The sequence below is a fragment of the Eptatretus burgeri genome, chromosome 13, assembly GCF_056783735.1.
Source record: "Eptatretus burgeri isolate ZD-2024b chromosome 13, Ebu_testis_v1, whole genome shotgun sequence".
Classification (NCBI taxonomy): domain Eukaryota; kingdom Metazoa; phylum Chordata; class Myxini; order Myxiniformes; family Myxinidae; genus Eptatretus; species Eptatretus burgeri.
In genome coordinates, this window is record NC_140973.1 from 83,326,349 (window position 1) to 83,338,765 (window position 12,417).

The 12,417-nt window shown below is 42.3% G+C and overlaps 2 protein-coding genes across 11 annotated transcripts in view; one reads left to right on the forward strand and one right to left on the reverse strand.

Annotated features, from left to right (window-relative positions):
• ACY1 (aminoacylase 1) overlaps positions 1–12,041 on the forward strand; it is a 75,463-nt gene extending 63,422 nt beyond the window's left edge. For all 5 annotated transcript variants that reach the window (XM_085853417.1, XM_085853416.1, XM_085853414.1 and 2 more), the window contains 3 exons: positions 154–233; positions 1,573–1,633; positions 11,612–12,041. In XM_085853417.1, the coding sequence (XP_085709543.1) occupies positions 154–233; positions 1,573–1,633; positions 11,612–11,776 (306 nt within the window). In that variant the 3' untranslated portion in view covers positions 11,777–12,041. The remainder of the gene's footprint in view (positions 1–153; positions 234–1,572; positions 1,634–11,611) is intronic.
• LOC147014926 (uncharacterized) overlaps positions 1–12,417 on the reverse strand; it is a 54,221-nt gene that overhangs the window by 15,048 nt on the left and 26,756 nt on the right. Inside the window, exons 6-7 of one of the 6 annotated variants that reach the window (XM_085853407.1) lie at positions 7,473–7,523; positions 1,987–2,178 (exon numbers count right to left, since the gene is read on the reverse strand). In XM_085853407.1, coding sequence (XP_085709533.1) covers positions 1,987–2,178; positions 7,473–7,523 — 243 coding nt within the window. Of the gene's footprint in view, positions 1–1,500; positions 2,179–7,014; positions 7,325–7,472; positions 7,524–12,417 lie in introns of those variants that run through there. The other 5 variants (XM_085853406.1, XM_085853412.1, XM_085853411.1 and 2 more) reach the window with 5 other exon arrangements.

Consider the following 12,417-nt stretch of genomic DNA (forward strand, 5'->3'; position numbering starts at 1 on the left):
GGATTTGAGCTCAGGATCGTAAGATCCCAAGCCCACCACCCTGGCCATTAAGCCAACACCAGGCACACACTATGACATGTGTGTTTATATTGTCAAACTCACTGTGATGATAACTCCGTGATGTTTGAAAGTTTTTATTTTGATTTTTTACAGACAATATCGAAAGCTCATTTAACATCCACAAGCCCATCAGATCCTTGGTGGAAAGCGTTTTCTTCTGCGTGTGTGGAAAAGTAAGTTTGACTTTTTGTTTCAGAGATATTCCTTATTTTTTTCTGTTTTCACACCTATCTGTTTGTTTGTTTGTTTGTGAACAGTATTACGGAAAAACTCTTCGACGGATTTCGACGAAACTTGGTGGGGGGATTAGGTGTGGTCCAAGGATCATGCCATTAGATTTTGGACTTTGTCCAAAGTCCAATATGGCCGCTATGGCGGCCATTTTGAAAAAATATTTGAACTTTTTTTTTTTGCATTTCTACATGTTTTAAGTGATTTCCAACCCCCCAAAAAAATTTGTTAGAGAAAAAAAAAAAATTTTGCAACTTTTTTTTCAAAAAAATTTCGATTTTATTTTTTGGGCATTTCTACATGCGCATCGATCCAGTTTAGTTTATTCAATCGTGGTTCAATAGAGTCTGATCCGTATTGACCTACAATGAATAGCATATCAGGTTCACTTAAGTGACCCAGCAGTATTGGCGGCAGAGGTTTTGCACTCTACCGAGTGCTCCCCCTCTAGTTCCTTATTTATTTGTTTTTCTTATTGGCCATTCATGAGCTGCAACTAAATGCAACCAGTTCAATCAGTAAACACAACGATGTTTATGTGCAACACCACCTCACTGCAGGTCTCATCATTTCCAGAGCTGTGACTATACAGTGCGTGGGGTTTGCGGGAGGCCGGGGGGGAGGGGGGCATTGAGAGGTTTGCAGAGTGGCAGGGGAGGAGACCATGAGGTTTGCAGCAACTTGTGTTTGGGACATAATCAGAGTAGGGGTCAGAGTTAACCCAACACTAAGGTTGGGGAGCGATGGTAGGTGGACCCTGAGCAGGGATGCAGGACACGTCCATCCACATGATATAATGGGAGTGTACAGCCATGAAGGGTGTGAACAACATGTTGTTTAAAGCGAATGAAGAAGTTACAATGTGGGTGGAATAGGGATGGTATGAGACGATGGGAAGAAAGAATGATGAATGGGTGTGTGAGTGAGGGTTTAAATGGGTAAGCCACAGCTGCTGAAGCAAAGCACACAATCAAAATAACCAAACATGATCACGCAACAAGACCCTGCAATGAACACATTCTGCCAACAATCAACAGCAGCAGAAACGAGTCCGGAACCGTGTACTTAGCTTTGGAAGCGAGTCGTTCAGTACAGAGAGGAAAGGTATCCTCTTCCGGAAGCTCTGCATTGTTTGATCATCTACCTTGTTTTCATTTTGAATTGTGAACCCATGCAGTACAGCTGTTTTATTATACCATGATGACTCGGTTTGTATTCCAAAGAAGTTCCTTTAATCTGCTTTCACCACACAACAACTAATTGTGTGTTTCATTTCTCCAGGGGTGTGAAACTGCAGGTTGAAATATTTATGGGTGCAACTGATAGCAGATATCTTCGTCAGGTAAGGATGCATGCACACACACAAACACACACACACACACACCACCACCGAATGCAATAAGGAGACCGAGAGGCATAGCAGAAGGGACGTACAAGAGGATGCGACAGAACAAAAGACCACCTACTACTAAACAAGGCCATACTCGAAAACTGTAAAACCAGAAAATCCAAATTCACAAATTCCACAACCTGGATAGACTACAAAAACCTTTTGATGGTGTTCCACCATCAAGGATGATACAATCCATGCAACTACAAGATAAACTCCCAAATAATCAAACACATTGAGAAAGCAATGGAGCGATAGGAACACCACATTGATACTGCAACACTAAGAAGGAAAGACCGAAATACCAGGAGTGAAGATATGTCACGGGATCTTCCAGGGTGACGGTCTTTTAACAGCACTATTGGGACGGTGAACGAATAATGATTAATGCCCAATACCAGGAAAAATACATGAATGGCTTGAAGAAAATGGCAGGACTGAGTCAATCGGACAGGTGTAGGTTCTGCAAGGTAGAAACAGAAAGCACAAGCCACGTCCTGTCAGGATGTAAAAAAAAAAAACTTGTTTCAGAACAGCCGTACACACATACACACAACAAGGTATGTGGAGTAATCCACTGGAAAAATCTGCAAAAACTTCAATATCCCAGTCCCAGGAAACTCATGGAAACATGAACCAAAAGTGATAACTGAGACAAGTAATGCTCACGTATGACCTGATGATCCCATATAGCATGAACATGGAAAACAAAGCACTGTGACCGGATATAGTACTGAGGAATAAAAAAGGAAAAAAACGGCATTGCTAATTTAGGTGTCAGTTCCCAGTCATGTTGGCCTGAACAACGCAGAAATCAAAAAAAAATCACCAAATATCAATACCTCAAAAATGAAGTGAAAAGATCCTGGAATCTGAAGAGTACTAAAATTGTAGTGGTGATTAATGGGAATGATGAAGAAGAACCTTTGAGGTCTTAAAAACCATGCCTGGGAATATTACTACAAATGAACTGCAGTTGTGAGCTGTCTGGGGCACAGTGATGATCCTCAAAAGAGCTCTCGGAACAAAACTTTGAGAACAACACTTCACAGCTTGGTCTATGAATCGTGACCCCCAACCCCTAACCCCACCTCCCTTCTCGAAATGGAGGTGGATACTTCAAGACCTGGGAGGACTCCGTTCCATCTTCTGAAAGCCGCATATGGAGAGAGCAACCAACACACACATACACGTTATTCGACATGCATTTGGGATGCAACCTAGGCCTACGGTTGTGGCGGCTTTGATGAGGCCAAGGGCCTTGCGTTTGGGACGCGACCTGGCCATATAGCTTGCAGGGCTTAATCAGCTCCATCCCACTGAGGGTGGGTCGAGGACCGCGCTGAATTTAACATCTTCGGTGAGGCTGAGGTGTTTGGAACGTGGCTTAGCCGTGCAGCTTAATTCACTTAGTCAACTCCCTCAGCTTGGTGGGCTTTGTCCATCCTGCTATGGACTACTCCCTTTTGGCAACTGATGCCAAAAGGGAATCGTCCATGGCAGGATGGACAAAGCCCACCAAGCTGAGGGAGTCGACATAGCTGATGCAGTGCCTCCTGTAGGTTAGAGCAGGGATTTGTAATGTGTTCAAGGTATCAGCGATAGCTCGCCTACTCTTCAAGAATGACATTAGGATTTTTATCGTCCACGGCGCCGAATGTCGGCAGACAGTATGTCTAGTTTAACGTCCATCCAAGGGATGGCATACAATGATTACTTGCCTTGAATGCAAAACACCACGATGACAGTTTATAGCTGGGTCGGGATTCAAACTCGAGCGAGACAGTTCAGAGGCGAGTGTGCATACCTGAAGGCTATTCTACCAATCCAATGCATTAGGTTAGCGAGGTGCAAAGTAGTTCAAAGACTGAAGTGAGGAGGATGAAACAACAGACATAGGAGATGTGTCCACATTCTGGAGATAACAACCAACATAAGGGGACAAATTACTGTAGGTGAGCAAGTAGCCTTACTTTGTGAAGGTGAGTAGGTGAGGTTTTATTGAGGAATGTGTGTAACTTGCAGTGGCTTGGAGAGGGCAAGAGGAGCAAGGTCAAATGTAAGGTTGTATAAAAGTGCTCGTGAAGAGAGAGAAAAAATTTTTGAGGGTGAGGGCATCTTTGAGGAGAAAGAAGAAGACATTAATCGACGGTGGGAGAGTGACTGTCCCTATTGATCAGTCTTCCATCTTAAAATTCCAATACTACAGAAGGCCTTGTTTTCGACCACCTCAGACGGCCTACCACTCCAAAATGGGAAGCATTGGACCTTTGTATGAAAGCCTTGTACGACGTGATGAGCTTTCTGCGACTCAGGAATGCTTTAGCTCCATGGAGAATACCCAGGCACCTGGCCTTTGAGGCCTGTTTGGTGATATGATCTTTCCACGTTCCGAGGACTGTACGTCTTCCAGTGGTTGTCCAGAAGTGCATCCGTTACGTTGATTGCCAATCTTTATGCAGAGACATGAGACTATTCAGTGTTGAAACTCATTTTCCCAGTACTTGACTAGTGGGTTATCTTGTCCAGGTTTGATGAAAGGGATTCAGCAGTGGCTGATGTTTTACAAGTGATGTTAGTTGGGGAGCTTGCTTAGTTTCATTTACACTATTGAGAATGAAAGGTTTGATGGCCCTATTCTATTCAGAATACTGGATGGAGAAGTAAAATCCATTTCTTGTGTGTTGCATTCCTGGCATTTCCAGGGGGTGAACCATCAAACCCCCAAAATATTGACCTTCAATTACACTTCTGAGAACAAGGCTGAAACTCATTTTGTGGATTCTGTTCCGAGCAGTATTGAATAAAATGTAACTCAAGAAAAGAAATTCCCTGGCATTATTACTTAAGAAGGCCCCTGGGTAAGGGCCAAAAAAGGTCTCAATTACACTTTGGAGAACAAAACTGAATTTCCCACAATCAGATCCCCTATTACCACTGATCAGAAGTGTGTAACTCAAGAAAAGATATTTCCTGGCATTTTTACTTAAGAAGGGTCAATAAAGGCTCAAACGGGGTCTCAATTTTTAAGATTGGACCAGAAATTTACACTGGAAAATCCAGTGTCGTCACTTATCATAACCAAAGAACAAAATTAATGTAAAACAACAGTTGATGTGAATTTTGAATAATGAAATTTATTACGTAATAAACACTAATTAGATAGGTTACAATCTGAGAAGTGACAATGTCAATCTGATCATACACAAAGTGAGATGAAATCATCAATACTATGCTATACCTGTTTATCATTCATCTGGAGGATCAACATGTATCGAAAAATCTACATGTATGCGAATTGAAAATGTCCATTTAGGCTCTATCAAATTTCTATGTTTCTAGATATCGTTAGTTTTCCCATACCAGGGATCATCAGCTTTTGAGAACGTCACTTTTACAACAAACGCACGAACAGTTTTACACTCTACATTGTTAATTTGAAAATGTTCATTTAGGCCCTATCTATCAAATTTTTATGTTTCTAAACATCGTTTTCCCATACTGGTCAGGGATCATCAGCTTTTGAGAACAACGTCACTTTTACAACAAACGCACAAACAGTTTTACACGAGTATAAAGTGAAACCTTAATCTACCAAACCAATAACAACTGAACTCTGTGATGGTGTGAATTATCCACCAGCCCTATAAATTGACAGGTGAAATTACAGTTACAGATAAACCTACATAGTATAAGAAATAAATCAAATGCTAAAGCTACGGTAAGTAGGCCTAGATGTGTGAAATGAAAACATTTTCAGCAACTTACTGTTGTGTCCATGCCCACCAATACCAACGTCTCACTCTTGTTGTGACAGCCAAAATTATATTTTAATTGCAACCACAGGAGTATCATGCAGTCCTGGCTTATTGCTCTACAGTATAATTCAGTCATCGTCATCATCGTCTACATCACTGTCAGTGTCAGAGCTGTCATCGTCAACATCAGTGTCACTGTCACAATGGTCAGACAGTCCTCGAAAATCTGTGTTTTCATATGAGAAGTAGTCCATTCGTGGTTTCTTCCTGTAAGGAGCAAGATCGGTGATGGGCACTTTCAATTTCCTCCGCTTCCTCTTTGACGGCAATGGCCCTTGTACTGGTGCTTCCACAGCTGGTGCCTCCACAGTTTCAGGTCGTTGTCATGGTGTCTGAGGAATATTTTGGTACATAATGCCCATGGTATCATGTAGTGTGTCAGCTCCAGATAGTGTTTGTGTCAGTTCGTCATAATTGTCATAAGCCAATCCACATGGTACTCCATGGGTTGAACCAGCTGGGCAATCCAGATGATGGTCCAAAATGGCATATGCAAGTTCTGTCTCAAGTTCCTCAACTGCATTGTAGTTCAAGCAATGCCCTAACCTATTCAACATGGTTACAATTCTTTTACTACCAGTTAAGGACTTCAAGGACATCACAGTAAGAATATGCTTCTGAGGTTTTAGGGCACCATGTTTCACAGTAGAGAGAGCGTCTTGGGTCATCGAGTCTGAACGACGCTTAGTAGATTCTGAATGCAACCTTTCATTAGGCCCACCTAGCAAGGCAGTGAAGAATGTCTTCACTAAATCAGGAGGAACACCTTCTCCTTTTTTCAATGCATCTATGCAAAGTGGGTCGGAGAGGGGCTCCTTCTGGACATTCTTCAGTGCCTTTCTAAGTAACAGGGCCACCTTTGTCACCTGGCCCTCTGGGGATGACTTAAAGTCATACACTGCCCTAATTGATGCATAATCAATAGAACTACTATGTACGATTACACCTTGTTGCTTACAGTCTGGGGAATGCAGGGTTATCATATCTGGAACTTTCATTCCAGCAGCTCCCCTATGTACTGTACTTTTCCAACAGACGGAGTCACTTCTAGTTCACTACATAAGTCAGTGTACTGCCCATAAATTGAGCTGAGGCGTTCTGGTCTTTGGCGGTCAATCACATTTTCTTTGACATACGAGTAGATGCAATCAAGGGGAAACTTGGAATCAACAGGTTCCTCAGCAATTGTGGCAAGGTACCCTTTTGCCCGATCTGCTTTACGGATATACATGGCACGACAACTATGATGACACTGCGCTTCCTTGGCTATCAAATCAATTCCACTTATCTTAACCAGTACATTTGCTAACTTGAGAGTATTTGCAACATCTATTATCTTTTGCTTAGTTTGTATTTTACCAGGCAACTCCTTTGTTCCATCTGCGCAAGTTTTGTTTTTTTTTGTCACAGAACAAGCAAGTATCAGGAAAAATACCGGTACCGATATTTGACAGTCTGTTGGCATTGCTCAAATTTTCACCACTGGGACTGGGAGAGGTTGCAGAGCGCAACACTTTTGTTTCTCGGACTACAGTGTCATTGTCGGAGGGTCTAGGATGAGGTTTAGAAGGAACAGCTGTGAAGTTCTTGTAACATTTACTGTGGTAGCCATCGGTATCTACTGGGTTAGCCGGCAAAGCATCAATGACTGCTTTATATTTGGATGAGTGATAGTTTTTGCCTGCCTTCCTGGCCTCTGCAGCATGCTGAACAACTGCCCATTTCTCCTGTTGCCACCTCAACAACTTTGTTGTTTCTGCGGGAATGACGTGGATAAGACATTTCAAAGGCTGTGACACAGTGGACAGTGGAGCAGACGGGGTTGCTGGAAGGAAGGACAGCAAACATTTACTAGGATAATTCGGGAAAGCATTTTTTAGTGATGCTTTTCATTTTACACAGGTAATTCATACAGCAAAGCACGGAAAAAGAAATCTGAAGTGCAGTCAATGGATGGTGAAGCTGATACATACCATCTTCTGGTGTAGCCATTTTTGCAACTGGGACCTCACTTTGATATTTTCCTGTAGAAAAGACAGGGGATGTTATAAATACATAGTGTAGGTGGTTGCTGAGTGGAAGTCTACTATGGAAAGTGGGGACACGAACTTACTTCAAAAAAGATGTACATGTATAGTAGGCCTAGGCCTGTCATGATTTGAAAAAGTGATTCTTCCATCACCTTTGCCCACATATTATTGGTAGGCCTACTATTGGGAAAAGGCAAAAATAAGGAGAGTATTGGAAAAAGGCTACATGATTACGGACATCTTATCAAAATTATCAAAATCACTGCGACGGGGGGGGGGGGGGGGGGGGAATGGAATCAAAAACAAAGTGCCATCCCTGGCAAGGCTTACTTAGAATACTAAATTGCAGCTATAGAAATTGGCAAGTTTCTGATCACTTACCTTTTGATTATCACTGTGGCTTCTCAGTGAGCTAACATGATACTTGGTCAATGTCAGTGTGATTTCCCTCCTCGCATTCCAATTTCCTTCAAATTGGAGGCATACCATCACTTTCACTAAGTTTGCCTTTCTCTGAATCCACCCCTAATAGTCAGCATCAACTGCACTGCTATGCTGCATATCAAGACTGTGACATAGCCTGGTTTCAGTATAAAGTATAGCATAATATACAGTAAAAAGTGGGACACAGATAAGCAAGCTACCTGTCCTCTCTCTCATGTTGCGGGTTGCTATGTGGAAAGCCAGGAAATATTTTCTTCAGCTATTTCTGACCAGTCATGATATAGGCTCACTATTATGTGAATTTCACTTTCTCCTCATACATGTACTTGTCACCCTTTTTGGCCCTCATGATACGCCTACCAAGCATGCCGAGGGGCCTTTACACTATAACAGCAGAGAGTTTATTTTCTTGAGAAGTAATGGTGTCAATCCCTGATGCTAATACAATCAATAGAACAAATTTCTGGTCCAATCCCAAAATTGAGACCCCGTTTGAGCCTTTGTTGACCCTTCTTAAGTAAAAATGCCAGGGAATATCTTTTCTTGAGTTACACACTTCTGATCAGTGGCAATAGGGGATCTGATTGTGTGAAATTCAGTTTTGTTCTCCAAAGTGTAATTGAGACCTTTTTTGGCCCTTACCAAAGGAGCTTCTTGAGCAATAATGCCAGAGAAAATCATTTCTTGAGTTATATGGCATCAATCCATGATGCGGATACAATCAATTCACCAAATTTCAGGTCCATTCCCAGAAGTGTAAATGAGACCCTTCTTAAGTAGAAATGGCGGGAAATATTTTTTCTTGAGTTATAAATTTGTGATCAGTGGTGATAGGTGATCTGATTATGTGAATTTCAGTTTCATTCTCCGAAGTGTAATTGAGACCCTTTTTGGCCCTTACCCAGGGGCCTTCTTAAGTAATAATGCCAGGGAATTTCTTTTCTTGAATTACATTTTATTCAATACTGCTTGGAACAGAATCCACAAAATGAGTTTCAGCCTTGTTCTCAGAAGTGTAAATGAAGGTCAATATTTTGGGGGTTTGAAGGTTCACCCCCTGTAAATGCCAGGAATGCGACACACAAGAAATGGATTTTATTTGTCCATCCAGCATTCTGAATAGAATAGGGCCATCAAACCTTTCATTCTCAAGAGTGAAATAAAACTAAGCTAGCTCCCTGTCTATGTATTGTTTACGCAGTATGGACTCAGTGGCAAAATGGCAAAGTTGGTTTTCAAGATATCATTCAGATAGATCATATAGATCAAGGACAATGTATATCCGAAGAAGCCGTCATATGGGACCCCAGCCTGAAGGAATGATCTTCTGAAGGGAGAACAAGTACTCCTTGATGTTTCCTCTTATACAGGAAATGAGACAACCCACTCGAGCAGGGGCCCTGATTACCAAAAGACAACTTATAAATCAAAGCTGGATCAGTGGAGTTTGACTTCCAGGAAGAGAAAGCCTGTTGTTTTCTTGTGATGACCCCATCACATGCATCAATGTTCCTGACTGAAGATGAGGAACAGAAAAGTTGAAAGCAGGATGAAATGAACTCGTGAAGAAGATAAATTGGTCAATACTTGAAGAAATTCCAGGAGCAGTCAATGTTCGGCTGTAATGTGATCGAGCCGTCCTGACTGGATGGAGTAGATTTTAGTCCAGACCAATCACCTTCAACAAATTGCCGTACACGTCTGTGCCATGGGTGTTCTCCAATACCTGCCAAAGAGATGTTCAGACTCACCAAGGCACGGTCACAAGAGCCTAAAGCAGCTGAGGAGGTACAGTACAAATTTGATGTAAAGCCTTGACATGACCCCCCAGGAAAAACTGAGCTTCAGTTAGCAATATAGTTTATGAGAGTTATCCTCTCATGTACTACAGTAATCTGCAGAGAATTATTAGAGGAAAGGAATGTTATTTTTGCCTGGGCCGGTCCCATCATTATTTGGGAATGATGGCCGTGTGTGTTGAAAATAATTGATTCGGGACCATTTGGATCAATGTGTGTTGAAAAAGAAACAAGACAGTGAGTCGTCATTTTACAGAATGACTTAGCTGCTCGGCCATGTACAGGCACTTGTGAACCAACACCAAGTCAGCTGTCATTGTGGCAATTAAATAATCTACAGGTTAGGAGGAGCTGACAGTGGTGAGAGGAAATCAGAGCCTCATTGTTTGTGGAGAGATGCTCGATTATGGAGTCATTAATGTGAGGTGGGATGTGGGAGAAGGCAACAGGGAGGTGTTTAATCACACACAGAAACAATGCATTGTCATGGAAAGGCACACAGAGCCAAATGGATGCCAAAGGGTCGAGGGCGACCATTGAAGGGCATGGGATGTAGGGAAGGGAGGAATGAAAATGAATACGACACCACCACCAATGCAGGAACTGGGTCTGTCATAGCTGAGGATCTGATAATTAGGGGAAGACAAAGAAGAGACGTCCTGTGAAATATATGGGTTAGCCACAGCAGCCTGTATGGACATATGTGACATTCGAGGGAAGACCTCTGATATTGACACATCAAAGGGTTAGAGAGAGGGAAATACAAACATGAGAACACTGGAGGAAATGAGCAGCGACAGAGTGTTTCTTGGATGCAAGTTGGCCCTCACCGCTGGTCGGATGACATTTGTGTTAACCCAGTTCAGGAATGCAGAGTTTATCACGTCACCTGCATACGAGCGAGGGGTTTGTCGAGTGTATGAAGTGGGTGAGGCTCGTATGTGCAAGTCAGAAGTTGTGACGTGGCTCTGTGTTTGAGCCGGGAGCAGGAAGGGTTTAAAAATAGGACCACTGGACCTGTATCTCATCTGGGTCCTGGCCGAATGTTGCAACCCAAATTTGGTAGCATTCTGACTGGTGGGTCTGGAGAAGAAGATTTTTCAAATAATTTACTAAGTTTGCCATTTTGACTTACTAAGTCACGTGCAATCCCCGTTACCAGGCAAGAGTGGAACGTTGCTGCCAAATTTCAGCCGGATCGGCCTAGCAGTTTGGCCAGAGAAGTCGAAATAGGAGACGGACAGACGGACGGTGCACGTTGACAATACCTTATGTGGAATTCCAATTCCAGATAAACTAAAACTGTTGGGAGAGTTGAAAGAAAAAGAGGACACAAAGAATTGTGTAATGAAAGATGGGGACATAGGTTTGAGAGTAGGTGAAAGAATTACTGAACCTGGAGGTAAAAGGAAGAAGGAGTAAAATAATTTCTTGTTCTGGAGACGTGTGGTGGTCTTCAAGTGTTTATAAGGGCATGAGGAGAGACGATAGTGTTCATAAGTACAAATTTAAACATCAATAGCAGATCATGGAATAGAGAAAGGAAGGGAAATAGAGCAAAGTACACGTAAAAGTATGGTTTATACGGATGATAACAAAGAGGAACAAACTCTGACATAAATGTTTACAAAAAACACCAAAAATACAACTCCCGACAGGTGCAAGCAACAACAAAACGAAACTATGACAGAATTCCGGACAGTATCCCAACCTTTTGAGGTCGGTCAGTAAGAGTACGGAATCGCACATCCTTTGAGAACCTGCAATTTTCATTGTTCATCTTGTTGCTTTCACCTTTCTTTTTGAGAAATTGACAATGCAATGCCGTGTGTTGTGCAGTTGGGTTATCCAGCCATCGGTTTCTCTCCCATGAACCACACACCTATCCTTCTACATGAAAACGACGAGTTTCTCAACGAGCGAGTGTTTCTGCGTGGAATCGACATCTACACGGCAATCATTCCAGCCCTTGCCAGTGTTCCACCACTTCCTGGAGAAGGCTAAGCTTTGCTTGTTAAGCCAACCTAGATCAGGTTGTTTTGTTGTACGTTATCCAATGCATCGACGTTAACTCATTTTCTGCCATCTTTCTTCGATGTCACCTCGTGATGTTTACTATCCCAATTGAACGACCTCACTTTTCCCTCCACTAAGTTTTGATTGTTCCGTGCAGGTTTCATTTTTTTCTTTGCTTAACATGTAAGATGCATCTTCTTGTTCTGTCCGCCCCCACTCTCAATACAATACCACCCGATTCTCTGTCATGTTACCAATCTCAGCCATGGCTGCTATTGTCTTAAGGCTTCATCAGTGATATAAAAGCTTATCATTCAACTGAAGGGCATAATGAAAACGAGGGTGCCATTACTACACAAGATAAACTGTACATTCAGTGGCAGAAGTCAAACTAGGAGGAGGTGAGAAAACAATAAAGACAGAAGAAGAAAAAGACAAGATCAGCTGTATTCTTGCAGCTCCGCCATATCGGTGTGATGAGTGGATTATCCACTCATGGGGATGCATTCATTCACACAAAAGAAACATTGAGACTAATAGTGTAGTAGATAGTAGAAAAATCGTGCAAATTATGATACAAGCATCAAATTTGGAATTTCTGTTCTGCAGGGCTTTCTGATCAAATCTGC